Source organism: Apaloderma vittatum, unplaced genomic scaffold, assembly GCF_000703405.1.
Source record: "Apaloderma vittatum isolate BGI_N311 unplaced genomic scaffold, ASM70340v1 scaffold14965, whole genome shotgun sequence".
NCBI classification, from domain to species: domain Eukaryota; kingdom Metazoa; phylum Chordata; class Aves; order Trogoniformes; family Trogonidae; genus Apaloderma; species Apaloderma vittatum.
Window position 1 is genome coordinate 10504 of NW_009715600.1, and position 16106 is coordinate 26609.

The window sequence follows — 16106 nt, forward strand, 5'->3', positions numbered from 1 at the left end:
TTGCACTGATACCTTCCTTGCAGTTTTGTTCTCACATGCTAGAAAGAGAGGCCTTGAGTGGAAGATGAAATCATGGGTCACAGGGGGAAAATTCCAGTATTTTCTGTTAAAGAGTGAAGGAGGCAACCTCTCCTGGCTTCTCCTGACCACTGCAGGGAAAGCGAATCCTGGCTTTCTGTGAGCCCTTGTCGTGGCAATTGCCAGACGAGCTTGCAGCTCTGGGAGCCCTGTGTGGGCTGGGGACAGAACTAAAGCTCCAATTTAAATTAAAAAAAAAAAAAAAAAAAGAAGGAAAAGGAGGAAAGAAAATAGCAATTAAGCAGGCAGCAGACCCTACTTACCCCATGCTGTGTGAGCATGTGGCTGCCAGCGTCGCACAGCTTCATCCCGGGGACGGAGCTGCCCGTTTGCTGGGGAGGCTCCGTGGGACTCGGTCTCTCCTCTGCCGTAATGTGGATCCTCCTTCCCGCCTAGCAGTAAAGGAAGGGTGGGTGCTGACACCCTCAGCCATAGGTTAAACGCTCCTGGGAGAGAAAATAAGAGGCTTTGTGTTAGTGAGAGTGACTTTCTTTGGCAGCTGGAAGCTGGCACCCTCTTCGCTGTCTCCCCCAGCCACCTGGGAACGCCGCTGCCAGCTGCCCGGTGACAGCGCTGGGCTCGTCTTTCTGGGGTGTCTTTCACTCAGCAGGATCTACGAATGCTTTCTTGGGCGTGCTTGTATATTCAGGATCCTCTGTTGCTTTGGGGGGAACAACAGGACAACCAGGTAATGAGGTGATGCTGGGAGAGGGCAGTGTAGGACATCAGGTGAAGAGCTGGCAGATGTCACAGCGAGGTCCTGCGGTGACCAGGAAGAGCCCGTCTGCCTTAGATTGGCAGCTTGGGTTGTGTTAGTTAATTGTCAGTCAATAATCGTTGGAGTGTCATAAAAGGCAAGGAGCAGACTAGCCTTTGCTGGTAATGTTCCTCTTCAGTAACTGTGTTGATATTGCAGTAGCTACTGGCTGCGCTGGGAGCTTGTGTTGGGGAGGATGTGCCCGCTGCGTAATGAAGGGATGAAAGGAGAAAGTGAGTCATGGAAAAGGGTAGAGAATGGCTAAATATCATGCGGCCGATCAGCAGCACCTCCTGGAGCATACTGTAAAGTGCTGCTGCCTCAACAATCCCAGCTCCCAGTCCCTTGGGTCCCATCGCAGCCTGGATCTCCTGGGTTGTGGTCTGGCACCAGCGTCCAAGCGGGGCGGTGCTGCCGTCACGGTGGACATTGCCAGTGGGACACGTGCCCTGAACTCTGGAGAGACCGTAAATGACATCTCCATAACTTAGAGAGCTGCCGTAGCAAAATTTGGAATCAGAGGGAGCACCTGTACCGGATCCAAAGGCAGGCTCAAAAGTTGGGCTCTGGCGGGAGAAGCTGAGACTCATTTTCCACCGCCTCTGAGACTCATTTTCCACCGCCTGGCCCTCCAGTGCAAAGCAGCAGCGATGGGTGGGTTGGAGCAGGGGTTCTGCTGATCTACGGCAGAGTCTGAAGCTCATCCCCTGAAGACCATGAACGTACCATGGAAACCATGACACGACCACCACTGTCCCGCACAGACAATGTGAGCACTGAGCTCCCACCGTCACCGGGGTGTCTGCAGTGGACGAACTGGCTATTAGCAGCCTATTGTTGTTCCAGCCAAACACTGGGCACTTTTCTCAGGTTAGCATCGGCTGAAGAATAAGTGCCTAGTGTTTTGAGGCTGCTGGAATAATGACTGTCATTTTAATGCCTTCCTTAGAGCTGCCCTGATCTCACCAAGAGCTGGGAAGGGAAGAGCCGAGTGAGAACTGCTGACTGCACCGCACAGGGCTGTGGACACAGAGAAAGGCAAAATATACAAAGGCAGAACAAACCTCCTTTGTGTGCTCTTGTTACTGGGCTCATTGTCAGGGCTGGGATAAGCGGGAGTGGAAATGTGCGTCAAGCAAAACGGCTTTCCTTCCCGCTCTCACCCCAGCATCAAGTACAGGTTGTAAAGGCTCCAGAGGCTGGACTTACGAAAGTTTTCCATAGCATTCACCCTTCCTGGGGTATCTTCGCAGTTTCTGAGATCTATACATGCTCCATGTAGGTTGTGCTTTGCCTGCATTGTCTGTCCTCTCTTAACAACAGCTTACCAAGGAGAGAAGGCAGTGCTGCACATGAGGGATGGAAATGCTGCTGTGCTGGGCACTGTGCACCCCCTAGACCAGGCTTCTGCCTGCAAGGCTCTCACAGCCAAAGAAGATGCAAACAAACCGGAAGGGACAAAGGATGTGCCCTCATGATTTGCAGTTGGGGAAACCGAGGCATGCTGAGAGGGTCAGAGCCTGAGTGGAAGCCAGCCTCGCGTGTTTACTACATGATCATTTTTCCTTCCAAGGCTCCTCTGAACTGCAGACACGAGAAGGGAGGCTGGTGATCTCCTGGCTGCCATAATCACACATTGCGACATGAGGATGGACTGACTCCCTGGGGACCCAAAGTTCCCTTTTCTATCATGCCCATCGCAGTCGCTGCCCTCGGATGATGGTCTTGCTGTTTGCTACAGGGCTGCTGTAGATTAATAGGAATTGATTGCCCTCCCTTCCCCGCAGGATCTTGACTCCTGGCAGGGGCTTTGCTCCCTGTGTAGAAGGGAAATGTCAGCCCCCCTGAAGAGCAGAGCTGAGCGACGGGAGGCAAATGTGGGGGTAGGAGAGGTGGCCTTGCTCTTTCCCATCATTACTCCCCTTTTTGGGGGAGACTAAATGTGCAAACTACTCTGGGTGATGGGCAGGGGGAGCTCTGCAGGGCCACACCGGTTCTTGCTGCAGCTCAGAGCAGCCTCTGTCCATCTCAACTAATCTATCCAGGCACCCAGACGGTGCTTTTGCAGCATCTCTGATGGGAAGGGAGCGGCTGGGAGCTTGTTACCCCAGGGAGGATTCCATGCCGACAGCTGAGCAGCTGGGGAGATGTTCATTTGGTGGTCGGGGGCTGATATCCTTCCCTGCCGGTCCGACCTTGCCCTCCTAGGATTCCCAGCTGCTGCAGAAAATTCAGCATGGCCCCTGGTTGTGTTAGAGTCAGCGTGCCGTAACTTCCCTCTGGCTCCCCAAAACAGCCCCAAATCTCTCCCTGTCCCCCTCCTTACATATCCTGAGGACCCGATGCTGGCCGTGCCAGGGAAATTCGTAGCGAAGGAGAAATCCAGCTTGCACTGAGCTCCTGTTTGCGCAGGAATGTGCACCACGGAGGGGCTGATGTCTCTCCCATCGCCGGCACGCAGCCGCCTTGGCAACTCGTGCTACTTTTCCCTACCCTTCCTCTGCGCTGGAGCCTGGGAGGGAGCCCGTCAGGTAGGCAAACCAGACCTGCCGCTGGCCGTGGAGAGGGCTGCTGGGCACGTGGGCTTCGCTGGTGAGCTTTTGTTGGGTCTGACTTTGGTCTTCATGCCTTGCCATGTGAGGAGAGGCAAGAGGCACGTATGCAACGGGTGCCTCGCCGCGATGTTTGTTTAGCCCCGTAGCCACACGCAGCGTTGCGTGATAGCTGTGTTTGCAGAGCAAATATGGCTCTACGAGCAGAATTCGCCGTTTTCTCTGATACTTGCAGGAGTGAATCAGCGCTACCTAACAGCTACAAGCATGAGCCGTAACTGCTGAATAGGACTGTTCATTTTGCCTTGTAAACACAACTGTTAATCTCTCTGGGGATTTAAAAAAAAAAAAATAAGCAAGCATACTATTTCCTTCAAACTTTCCATCCTTTCAGCTGGGAAGCAGGAGCAGGAGTCTGTTAAAATGGCAGGGAAAAAAATGGAACCACTTGCCGTTTTCAGAAAGCAATAAAGAGATTATTGCTTGAAAGCCTTGCTTCTGAGCACCTGCAATATGCCGGAGGAGAAAGGGGACAGTTTCATACACTGATGATGGCTTGTCCGTGCCTAAAATACCTGTCTCTTGAACTCCACAGCGGAGAGCCAGCAGGCTTTGCCGTACAAATGCAAGAGAGATTCGTGTGGATAGTCACAGCCTGAATGCCTACAGGAATAGTTTGCTGGAAAATAGTGAGCATGGTTACTGCTAGAGCAGCAAATAGGGCTTTGGGTGCAGTGTTTAAAAGATCGTTAACATCTTGCCTTGATCTTGTGACGAGCTTTCCTGACAGGATTGAGCTTTGGGCTCTTTGAAGTGTTTTAGCCAAGTATTTACTATCTGACTAGATTACAGTAAATGCAGATCATTCAAATTGCTGGCTTTAATCCCTGCTCCTTGGCCAAATTCCAACTCGAGTGGTTTCATTTTTGCCTGTTGCTGCCTAAATTCCTTATTGCCGTTTTAGACTGCTTCTTCTCGTCGTGTCCTACCACGCAACGTCATGTTTCTTCATGTTGTTAATCGCTCGGCTTCTCCCATCCCAGGGATGACTGCGGCTGCTCTAATTTCCCTTCCAGCTCCTTCAGGCTGTAAAACAAGTGATGTCATTGCTTTGCCTAGCGAGTGTCACTTTCTCTCCGAAAGTCAATAAATGCCTCCGCTTCCTTCAGCGCGCTCCTGCGAAACGTGGTGAGGCAGTCGCTAGCAATTCTGCTTTTGAAATCCATGCGTGGAGGAGAGGGTTTAGCTGTAAAAGGAGATGCCTTCTCTCCAAAGAAATGCAGCCAGAAGGTGGATGAAGCCCCTGGAGCCCCGGGGCGCTGCCCAGGGTGGTGTGTGGGGAGGGATGCTTCACTTCGAGATGTGCTGCAGTCTTTTAGCACGCAGGCTGTGGGATGCCCTGCTTGCACGAGAGGGGCAAATCGCAGCTTTAGGCCACCTGGGTCCAAACGGCCGCTCAAATTCTTCTCCAGGAGGAGTGGAGGGCAGAGGACGAGAACAGTCCTATAAATGCCAGCGACAAACACTTTAATGTGAACTCTGTCGACAGATGCCAAGTAGGTCTGGGTCCGGCTGGGAAGAAAAAAACAAAAACCAGCCACAATTGCACAGAGCCATAAAGAGGAGGAGTCCAGGGCAGGTCTGTGTATAGCAGCAGAGGTAGGCAGTGATGCCGGTGCTATTTTTACCCCCACCCGACTTCCTCTCTGAGCAGGTTTATATTTAGCAGCCTGGAGCTGCGGGCACTCCTGTAGGTAGCAAGGCCAGGGAGAGGGGAGGATTTGAACTGCAGGAGCAGATTTTGGTCAGCCTTACATGGTTTATATGTTTGCCTTAAACCATTTGCAACATTCTGAGGAGGGAGAAGACCCCTTCCCCGCATCCTCTTCCTCATTCACCTGAAGATGATGAGTATCTTTTCTATTCCCTTATGCTCTCATTTGAAATAACAATCACTGGGGCTTATGTGGGAAGATTGTCTTTTGGTTTTGTACCTGCTGGGAGCATCACAGGTTCCCCTGAGCTCCTGATTCCTCTTTGAGAGCAAACCAGTGCCCAGCACAGGAGCCTCTGTAGCTTTTACTACCACTTCAGCATTGTCAGCATGCACAGCTGGAGCAAAACACTTCAGGCTGGTGTAATTCCTCGAGTGCGTGCAACACTAACAGCATTTCCACACGCCTGCAGCGCCTCGGTTCAGACTTGCTTGGGTTGCAAGGTAGGGAGCCAGATCAGAGCCTTGAGCTGGGAAAAAAGGTCTCCAAAGCAAGTGTCAGGCTTTGCCTTCTCTTCAGAAGGAACAGCGCTGCTGGGAGGCTCGATCCTTGGCCATGAGGGAAGCACCAGCAGAGTGGCTTCGTTAATGCAGCATTCAGTAGTGCCAGCATCTTTGTTTCTGTAGTGCCCAGAAAATATTTAAATGTCTGAAGCCTGAAGTGGATGTGTCTAGCATCCTCCTGCCTCGTTTTGCAACTCAAAGAAGCCTGCAAGCTCCCCTCCCACCGCTGGCCAAATACCCCAGCCCGGAAGCATTGCTGGCCAGCCTTCAGCTTTAGGTTTTTTGTGGCATTAACGGTGGGAGATGAGTTGGGGATGGTTGAGGGGTGTTAGTGTGCAGGATTCAGGTGAATCCCAGGGATTTTCAGGGGGTTGCACCCACAGCAGGGTGCCATGCCTCACTGCAGAGCCTGGCAGACATGCAAATAGGGTGTTTGTATTGCTGAAGGATAATCTTCTAAGCTTTCGGATGCAGGCATGTCCACCCAAGTGTTCCGGTTGTCCTGGCGACGAGATGCATTAGCTCCCGGATGCTGTGTCTGATCGCATCAGTCTGGAATGTGATCCCCGTTTGTTTGTGCTGATAAGCCCCGGGGGGGGGGGCTGGGAGGGAGTGGGGGAAGAGGCTGTTGCATGGACACCCAGGAGTAAGGGGCATGGACCTGCTCCAGGGTGCAGAAGCCGCAGGACATGTGTGTCGGTGCAGGAGAGAACTGCTCGGTGTAACTTTTGGTGCCTGTTGGGCACAGAGGGGTGATTTTTCCCTTAAGATCCCACCTTGGGTTGATGAGTGAGAGGAACGTTGAAGGATTCCGGTGCTGTTAACGGAAAATCCCCCACCAGATGAGCTGGAGAGTTGAGGTGGTAAAGGCTGGTGGAGGAGCATCCCTGTGCTCATCAGATCGGAAAGGGGAGAGGGACAGACCCAAACCTCCTCAGGCCTGGGACTGGAAGGGGCAGAGCTGTGGCTGGCTGGGAGTGAGACGCTGATGTCTGCAGGTCCAGGCGTCAGGGAGTGATGGCTGTTTGCTCAATCTGTGCTCAGCAGGAGGAGGAATAACACCTGAGTGCAGCAGGGCTGGTGCTAAGGACCAAACCACGCACAGAACAGCTCTTGCAGTTGGGTCCCGTCCACGCCGCCGAGCTACGGACAGGCCTGGCAAGAGCCAAAGTCAGAAAGGCAAAGGGGTGCACGACTCTGGGACACCCAGAGCGAGCTCCCTCAGCCTTCCCGAGCGGCTGCTCAGATGCAGTGTGCTTCACCATATGCCCCGTGAGGGTTTTCTTCCTTTAAGGGTTTTATTGCTTTAATCCAATCCCTGGCTAAGGCGATTCTACGGGATGAGTCACTGGAGCTTGTGAGCAAGCTGGGAGCTGGGAGCATCTCCCCTCTCTGTAGCTCTCGGGGATCCCCCCGGCCAGGACTGGCTTTGCTCAGCATTTTGCTGCTGGCTGAGGAAGTCTTTGTGCAGAGACCAGACTGCCAGGGGAGAGGTGCCTCCTTGTACAGGGAGGAATGTGGCATTAAATCTTTTCCATCACTGTTTGCTCTTACATGCTTTCCTTCCATTTCTACCCTGCTTTTCCCTGGAGTTTCCAAGGATGCTGTAAGGCACAGCCTGCATTGATACGTGTGATTCAGGCCTGCTCTGGGCTCGTCTCTGATAACTAGAGCAGAAAAAGCCCCCTGCACCTCTTGACCACAGTCAGCTCCTAAAGAGGAACCTAATTCCCCTGGAGACCACGCAGCTCCTCTTTTGCTCTGACGCAGCAGCTGTACCTCAGAGGAGGGGATGTCCCTGGGGACCCCTGCAGCCCCCCCAGCAGGAAGGAGAAATTCGGGTTGGGGTGCTGCCAGCCCCAAAGAGAAGGATCTGGGGGACTTGGGGACTGTCCCTTGCATCATCCAGCCCTGTCAGCCTGATGTCTCCCCTTCCCCGCAGGGCTCTGCTGTCCCTCGCAGCGCAAGATAAAATGAACAAGATGAAAAACTTCAAGCGGAGGTTTTCACTCTCGGTTCCTCGGACAGAGACCATCGAGGAGTCGCTGACAGAGTTCACGGAGCAGTTCAACCAGCTCAACAACCGGAGGAATGAAGGTAAGGAGCTTCCCAGGCCCCTGCCGTGGTGCTGGGGCTGGTCAGGAGCATGTGGGGTCAGTGCTGGCAGCAAACATCTCCACTCCAGCCCCCCCGGCCTTTCCCTGGGTGTGTTGACATGTGGAAAGTTACTGCCCCTTTCTGTGTTGCTTTCCCCATGTATCCAACAGGGTTAATGACACCTTGTCATTAAATCTGATCTGGAGAGAGATTTGTGCTTGCATAAGGACAGCCTGATAGGAGGGGAAAGGTATTTGCACAAAACGGAATGTGGTAAAGGGAGGGAGTGGGAAAGTGTGACAACTCCAGCCTGCCCCGAGGTGACAGTGGTGGTTGAGTCCTCTCCAGGGACGCTTCCACCAATTAAAGGGGACACTCAGTCTATTCAGGGGAGCATTTGGGGCTTGCTGAACCATCCTTTGCTCCTGGACCCACAGCCTTCTCCGAGGGTGCAGTTTTCAAGGTTCCAGATTGGTTTAGGGTTAATGCCTCCGTGAGCAGAGCGGGCACATCCCTTCTGGAAGCAGAGCAGCCACCTCTCTGCAGGCTGGGGCAGGCTCCGCTGTCTCGGCGATGGGCATATCAAGGGAGAGGCGATGCTCAAGGCAGAAACCAGGAGCAGATCGCGCCAAGGCAGCCGTGTACCAACAAGCAGGCAGGCGTTTGGAAACCTGATAAAGTCAGACTTCATTCATCCCGGGGTAAATTCGCTGCTGCGGGTGCAGGGCTGCACCGCTCCCGGTGATCGCGTCACGCGTTTGCTGCTGCCTCCTACCAAAACCAACTCACTTTGCCCCAGGCCAGCCCGTTCATGTGCCCGTGCCCTCAGCTCCACTCAAGTCACGTTCAAGTTCTTTTTCCCCTCACCCTGCAGCCACAATTGCCAGAAACACTTGCTGCAAGCAGGGGCTGAGGCTGTGATGTAATTGCCTGGCACTTGCATCTGCCCCAGCAGGAAGGGATTGTCTCTTTGCCAGCTAACGTGCTCGAAAGAAGAGATGCAGTAACCTAATTTAGAGCTGGCTTTCCTCACTCCTGCAGCTTCTGATGCTCCTCTTATCCCTTCAGACACCCGGGCTACCCTGAACAGCGTCCCTTCCTGGCCTCCATCCCCGCTGCCCCACATACACACCTCCCCTCACATCCTAACAAGCAGTAAGGGCTATAATTAGACTAGAGCCCTTAATTAGATGTGCAGAAGCTGTGGGGATAAAATGGTACAAGGCTAAGAAAGTCCTGGGCACTGACAGCTGCTGCTGTTGCCTTCCTTGGGGGACTCTGCTCTGGGATGTCTGAGCCTGGGCTCGTTATCTCGGCCGTGCAAAGTGAGGCTTTGTCAGAGAAGCAATTTTCTCGTTCTTCTGCCTTAACGAAGCTTCGGTCACGGTTCTTCCTTTGCCCTTGAATGATAAACCAGTGCGTGCAGCACCTGCCTATCCCCCCACCCCCCGGCTTCTGATCTTGCTCCTGAGGTAGCCAGGAGAGAGCAAGAGCAAAGTCAGAGCAGTCTGAGCCTGAGGCCAGGATCGAGGATGTTCCCAACCCACGGGGAGAGGCTGGACCAGTACTAGGCCGTGACATGGTACAGTTAGGAGACCCCCTTGCCTGGATCCAGGAACGCGTTGGGGCGTGGGGTCTGCCTGCACCATCCCATGGGGCACAGCTCCTCATGCGCTGCCACAAGACACCCTGAGGCCAGTCCCCCACCCTGAGTCAGTACCTCCCTCCCTGCCTGGATGCGGCTCATCCTCACCCCCTGCCACCGCTGCCCCCTCCCCTGCTCTCCTCTGCACCGTTCCCAGTTTGGTATCAGAGTTGAGACTAGAGCCATGGCACTCGCTCTTGTGCTGCTCCTCTTCTCCAGGACAAAGGGAAAAGCTTTGCTTCAGGTTTCCCCTTCCTTGCTCCGGGTCTCTGGCTGTGCCCCTGGGGCTGTCTCTGCCTGGCCAGCAGCCTTGCCTGCACTCATCTTTCCTCTCCTGGTGAGCGGATGACCCGTGACAGCTCAGGCACTGTGATCACTTGCTCCAGAAAAGACTGTTAATCACAGCAGAGATCAGCACATCAGGTTGTTTTTTTTTTTTTCATCACCTCACACCGCTCCCCAGCGTAATTGCTTGCAGTTTTTATTTTTCCTTTCGGCATCAGAAATCACAGGGTATCAGCATTCGCAGGTCATGGCAGTCTGCAAATCCCACACTCTGGTGGCTGCGAGTGCCTCTGTCTGTCCTTGGGGAGGAGGGTGATGCAGAGGCCAGAAGGCCTTCTCATGAGATGCTCCAAGAGCATGTGCAGAGCAGCTCTGACTCCGTCAATGGGACAAGGCAAGGCCTTCTTGTGGCTGCAAACCTGCCTCGTCTGTCAGTGGTGCGGTGGGAAATTCCCAGCTCCGTCCCCTCCATCCCGGAATTCTCGTGACCTCACCCACAGAGGCTGATAAAGCGAGGCTGGAGGGAGGCAGAGCTGAGAAATGGAAAAGCAAACAGCTTTCCAGCCTGGACACATCCCGTCCATGGCAATGTCACCTTGGCAGAGTCTGACCATGCAGAGAGGGAAAGGGGGTAGTGGTGCGGTGGGAAATTCCCAGCTCCGTCCCCTCCATCCCGGAATTCTCGTGACCTCACCCACAGAGGCTGATAAAGCGAGGCTGGAGGGAGGCAGAGCTGAGAAATGGAAAAGCAAACAGCTTTCCAGCCTGGACACATCCCGTCCATGGCAATGTCACCTTGGCAGAGTCTGACCATGCAGAGAGGGAAAGGGGGTGCCTGTGGTCAGAGCTCAATTTCCTCGGAGCCTTTCCTTGCCCCTGCACCCCCCGCACATCCCTCCCCAGGGCAGCACAACCTGTTCTCGGCCATGGCAGCCGGTGAAGGAGACTGTCCTTTGTGCAATATCTGACATCCCTGACAAAAGACCATCTCCACATCCTTGGAGATGGGCAACCTCCTCCATGGCTGCTCCAGCCTCCCGTTACAGCTGAAGGCAGGGAGGCTCCTTCCTTTCCTCCTGGGCTTCCCCTGTCACACATTCCTCTCCATTATTCCAGATTTTCAGAGGTATCAGGTCTTGGTGTCCCTGATTTGCAATGATGTAAATCAGAGCCAGAGCTGCCCTTCGTTGTGCAAGGCCTCAAAGAAGTGGTGTTGAGGGGGAGGAAGGAGGATGAATAATCCAAGATCTGAGTGCAGCCCTGCCTCATGAGTGCAACAGAGCTTTGAGAGGAGAGTTCACACTTAGCAAAGTAATTAAAAGTTATAAGTCAGGCAAGCAGTGAAGGGTTCTGGCCCCTTTCCTTGTGAGATCAAAGCTTGTTTTGGCAGAGGCAGTGTTTAAATATATTTATAAAAAAAGGCGGGAGGCTCGTCAAAGGCAGGCCTGCGGTCTCACTTTAATTTGCTTTGATATCCCATGCAGCCTCATTATTTGCAGAGTGTCAGGGCTCACCGTAATCCACATGAAATGCCGAGCAGAATCGAACAGGCCCTCCTCAAGTTTACACGCCCACGGCTTCGCGTCCCCTCCCGCAAGCACCCGGCAAGATCCTCCAAGCCCGGAGCAACCCCAGCGAGTCTTCTGTGTATTTTCACGTGCTTTTCCCATCCTATGGTAGTTCACATCTTTTGCATATCCCGTTCCCCTTCGTGTGTGCCAGAATGTTCAGAATTTACCTCTGGCTTTACATCTGATGCTCTTGTAGAAGAGGCAAGATTGACACTAACCTACCCAGTGGGTTGCTGGTTCAGAGAGGCAGTGCTGCTGGTCTGCACCTTTCAGGGCAGGCTGCATCTTCTACCAAGGCTTTGGGCTTGCTTACCGCTGGGAATCAGCACAAACTCACCCAAACTATCATTTAAAGTGGATTAGATGAACTCTGTTTAGTCAGGTTTTAAATGACCTTTGGTTTTGCATGGGGTTTGCTTCTGATAATTTGCTTAGGAATTGAGAAAGTTAAAAAGATTTGATCCGGCTTAGTTGATCCACATTCATTTCACACCTGTGGTTAATTCAGGGTAATTTTCCTAACTGTCCCTGCACAGACAGATGGCCAGAAAGGGACGGGGACCAGAGTCCCACCATGGTGCTGGGAGAAGGGGCGACTGTGCCTTGATCTTGCCTCTCTGCTTAAAACCTCCTGGCACTGTTTCAGATGCTCCCAAGCCCAGAGGCGTGGGCTGAACCCACCCTTAGGTGCGGGCTGTCGGCAAGGACACCCTGCATCCCTTAGCATCCAGGTCCCCTGCTCCCTCGGCGACTGTGGCACGAAACCGCATCTTTTCCCAGGTCACTTGCCTGCCACCTCTCATCCGTCAGATGAGCAAACTGCAGCCAGGTCCCAGCCCTGCTCGGCACCCCGTTCTTCAGCAATGAGATCATCGCTGGCTGCCTGAGCGCGGTGGGGTCAGCACGCGGAGATCCGCGTTCGGCAGAGCAGGGGATTGTCTGTGTGCAGCTCGGGGAAGGGGCTCGGCGAGGGGCATGGCTGAGCTGGGGATGTTACAGGACCTCTCTGGGGAGTTTCCCTCCTGCAGCGTTCCTCCTTGCTCTGGGGAAGTGGCTGCGGGGTGCTTGGATCCGTGGAGGCCGCTGGTGCTCTGCGGCGGGGCTCTTGGTGACTTGGAGGGTAGCTGCAAAGTTTAGACAGGAAGGGAGAGAGCCGTGTGGCCACTGGGAAGGGGACAAAACGGTCATTGCTGCTTGGCCCCACACCTTTCCAGAGGTGAACTGCCTTGGGGAGGTGGTTCTCCTCTCTCCCAGCACACCCAGTTAGCGCTGCCTCCTCCTGAACAACCCCTCATGAATCAGGGAGATCCACTTCTCTGGGGTCCAGGCGACCTGCCTTGACATCGTTGGGGCTTTGCTGTGCTGCTGGCAAGGTCTATGTGTGCCAGAATATTCCTGCCAACCAGCTGTTAATTACAGAGGGAGGAGGTTTAAGTGCAAGCCTCAAACTGGAGACCAGAGGGAGCTCAATGGCTTATTTTGTTCTGATTTCTTGCTCCGTGCAGGGTTTCTTGGGCTCGGTGAGGCTTCACACCTGGAGTCCCAAGAGAAGAGTTATTTTTCTGAGCTCCTTTGGTTTTCAAGAGAGCTTTTCTTCTTCTCGGCACTGCGTATCTGGCTAAGGGCAGCGAGTTGGGGCAGAAAAGCCTGGAGTGGTTTGTTTTGCACTAAGTGACTCTGCAGCCTTTAATCCCAAACAGCTTCTGAGAAACAGTCACATCCTTGGAGGCGAATACCCCGATGTCTGTTGGTTTTGGTCGTTCCTGAGGCAAATTAGGTGCATGTGCTTGTAAGCTCCTCAGAGGCAGGACTCTCGGTTTTGCTTTTGTACAGACCTCGCACAGAGGAATCCAGGGCCATGGTCAGGCGTCTAGGTGTTCCCAAAGTGCAAACCAAGTTTTCTCTAATGTGATGTTAACAAGGATAGAGCTGGGAAGTTAAGAAGGAGAGTCACCTGTGCAAAACCTCTGTCAAAAGGGACCTTCGTTGCAGGGGGCTACGTGAGGGTCCTTTAGGGGTGCCGCAGAGCAGAGCTGTGTGGGTGGCAGTGCACCAGGATTTTGGAGCAAAGAGCAGGTATTCCCTCTGCCTCCTGGATGTCAAGAAGGAAGAAGGCTTGCCCATGGCCCCAGAGCGTCTCTGGACCTCCTTGTCCTGCTCTCACTCTCTTCAAAGGAAGCGCCTGGAGGCTTTGCACTGCTCACTGTCTCTTCTCTTTGTCCTCAGACCTGGCTCAAGGGCACCTGCAGCTGGGACACCTGGGCAGGGACTTCCGAGCGGACACCAGCCCCATCTCCCCCTCCGAGGTGGAGGGCCAGTCCCCGATGGCCGTGCGCTACCGCAACAGCAACCAGCGCCGCTTCTCCATGGAGGCAAGTCCTGCTTTGCAGTGCCAGCTCTGGCTAGAGAGCACTTGCCCTTGAATGTCTCTGTACAGCCCTTTCCTCAGGTGCATTCATCACCCACTCTTCTGGCCCTCTCTGCAGGACGTCAGCAAGCGTCTCTCCCTGCCCATGGACATCCGCCTGCCCCCCGAGTTCTTGCAGAAGCTGCAGATGGAGAGCCCGGAGTTCCCCAAGCCCCTCAGCAGGATGTCCCGGCGGGCGTCCCTCGTAAGTCTCCCCAGGCACAACATCTCACTTCGTGCCTACAAGTGCCGGCCACCAGACGCCTGTGCCGGTTGCCACGCACCCACGCAGTCATGCCCTGCTTTGCAAGCTCCCTCATAGCCCGTGTGCCACGGAGACCCCTGCCCATGCAAATCCCTCTCTGCGCGCTCCCAGCAGCACGCGTTCCCTGCCCCGCACACATCGGCATCTCACTCCCACACATGCACATCTGCACACTCCTTCACTCACCTCTGCGCATCCCCGATGTTCCTCTTGGCCTGACTCCTTCCAAACGGGAGGAGGTGGAAAGCCTCCTGTGGTTTAGCAAGTGCCGGAGCCTCTGCGAGTTGAAATGCAAATGCTGATAAATAATGAATTAGTCTTTGCGTTAGTGTTGGCACTTCAGTTTCTTCACTGCAGAGCATCAGCATGTGTAGGGGCAAAAACCAGTGCCCTGTTTACAAACGTGCAAGGCTATGTCCCACTGCCCAGGAGTGCTCAGGGCTGTGCGGATACACCAGCGAGGTCTCAGCAGGCATCTTCAGATCTGGCATGCCCGTTCAGGGGGAGGGAGGAGAAAAGGAAATCTTGCATTTACCTGCCTGTTGTGTCAAATCAATAGAATAGACACAGCCGAGAGCAGTGTGCCATTAATATTCATGGTCCCCGCCATGAATAAGACATGCTCCTGCTAAACTCGCGGTGTGGCTCTGGAGGTCTGCAGCACCTCGGGTTGCAGCAGCCACCTCACTTCCCTGCTTAGGACACCGGGGTACACAGAGAGTTTGGGGAAGCCAAAATGGAATTAAAAAACGTGACTGACAGCTAGCTGTCCATCCTGCTCCATCTGCTGATTGACAGCTGTCCATCCTGCTCCATCTGCTGACGGCGAGCAGCATGGCATGAGCCCTTGGCTCGGGGCAGGGGGCAGCGCTGATGGACGGGGGGGGCTTTTGCTGGGCTGGAGTCAGTCTCTTGTGGGAGAACAGCAGCGGTTTATTAAGCTTGAGGAGCAATTATTTGCTCTGGGCGTTGGGGTCTGTTGTGCGGGGAACCATCCCCTGCCCTGGCCCACAGGGGTGTCTGACCCGGGAGGGGTCTCTGGTCCCCACAGAAAACAGCTGGGAGAGATGCCAAAGTCTGTGGCCTCGCAGTGGTTGCTCTTCTTTCACTGGGTACAGGAGAGCAGGTCTCAGCAATATGTTAAAGAGTTACTGTTCCAAATGGGAAAATGTCCCTGTCACGCTCCATTTGAACAGCACACAGAGAAACCAGCGGAGGCACAGTAAAGAGCCAGGGTGTAGGAAAATGTTTGAGAAAAGGGCTGGGCAGTGGCAACAGGATCCCACAAGGCTTCTCGGGCAAAAAGGGCTTTGGCTCTTTGCAGATCACAGCTCCTCTTGGACTTGGCTGCTGCTGGTGGCGTGTTGGGGTGGTGGGGGAGAGGAGAGGGGGACTGTGCTGGTGGCAGCGGGACAGGGCAGCTGTGCAGGCTGGGGTGCAGGGTGCAGGTCCCTCCATCTCTTGGGAAGGTTTTCTGATGATTTGCCTGGCCACCTGCACGGCTTCTCCAGGAAAGGAATGGACTTGTGTACCTAGATCAGCTGGGCTGCTGCATGCAAACACCTTTCCTCATTGATCTGCCCCCAAAGCTGTTTTTCTTACCAGCATCCTTAACCTTCCTCCCGGAGGTGAAGCCATCCCGGGGTGAGATCCCTCCCAGTGATGTTTTCCTTTCTCTCTTACAGTCAGATATTGGGTTTGGGAAGCTGGAAACCTATGTTAAACTGGACAAACTGGGAGAGGTGAGTAGACTGTGAAACCCCTGTAAGGATTTAAATTAAGTTAGAAGGGCAGCCTGAAGTGCGAAGGGCAGATTCTAGGCAAATTTCTTCAATATCTAGCTGGTTTTAGACCTAACTCTTTCTGTGGACTTCAGACTTGGCCCTGTAGCTTCAAATAATCCTTCCTCCAAATGTCATGGACTCTATCCGTGTTGTGCCCCACTGGTAAATGGTTTGTGTGGCTTGTGTTTTCTCTCTCCCCACCCAGGGCACTTACGCCACCGTCTTCAAGGGACGCAGCAAGCTGACCGAGAACCTCGTTGCTCTGAAGGAAATCCGCCTGGAGCACGAGGAAGGGGCCCCTTGCACGGCCATACGGGAAGGTGAGGGCATCAGAGACCCTCGTGAGGCAGCTCACAGGCGGGGGGGGGGGGGGGGGTGCCGGGGGGG

At 54.1% G+C, this 16106-nt stretch overlaps 1 protein-coding gene across 1 annotated transcript in view; it reads left to right on the plus strand.

Moving 5' to 3' along the window:
- The first annotated feature begins 7638 nt into the window (after window positions 1-7638).
- CDK18 (cyclin-dependent kinase 18) overlaps window positions 7639-16106 on the plus strand; it is an 11468-nt gene continuing 3000 nt past the window's right edge. The window contains exons 1-5 of the mRNA XM_009869221.1: window positions 7639-7762; window positions 13502-13635; window positions 13750-13875; window positions 15621-15677; window positions 15925-16039. Of these exons, the coding sequence (XP_009867523.1) occupies window positions 7639-7762; window positions 13502-13635; window positions 13750-13875; window positions 15621-15677; window positions 15925-16039 (556 nt within the window). The remainder of the gene's footprint in view (window positions 7763-13501; window positions 13636-13749; window positions 13876-15620; window positions 15678-15924; window positions 16040-16106) is intronic.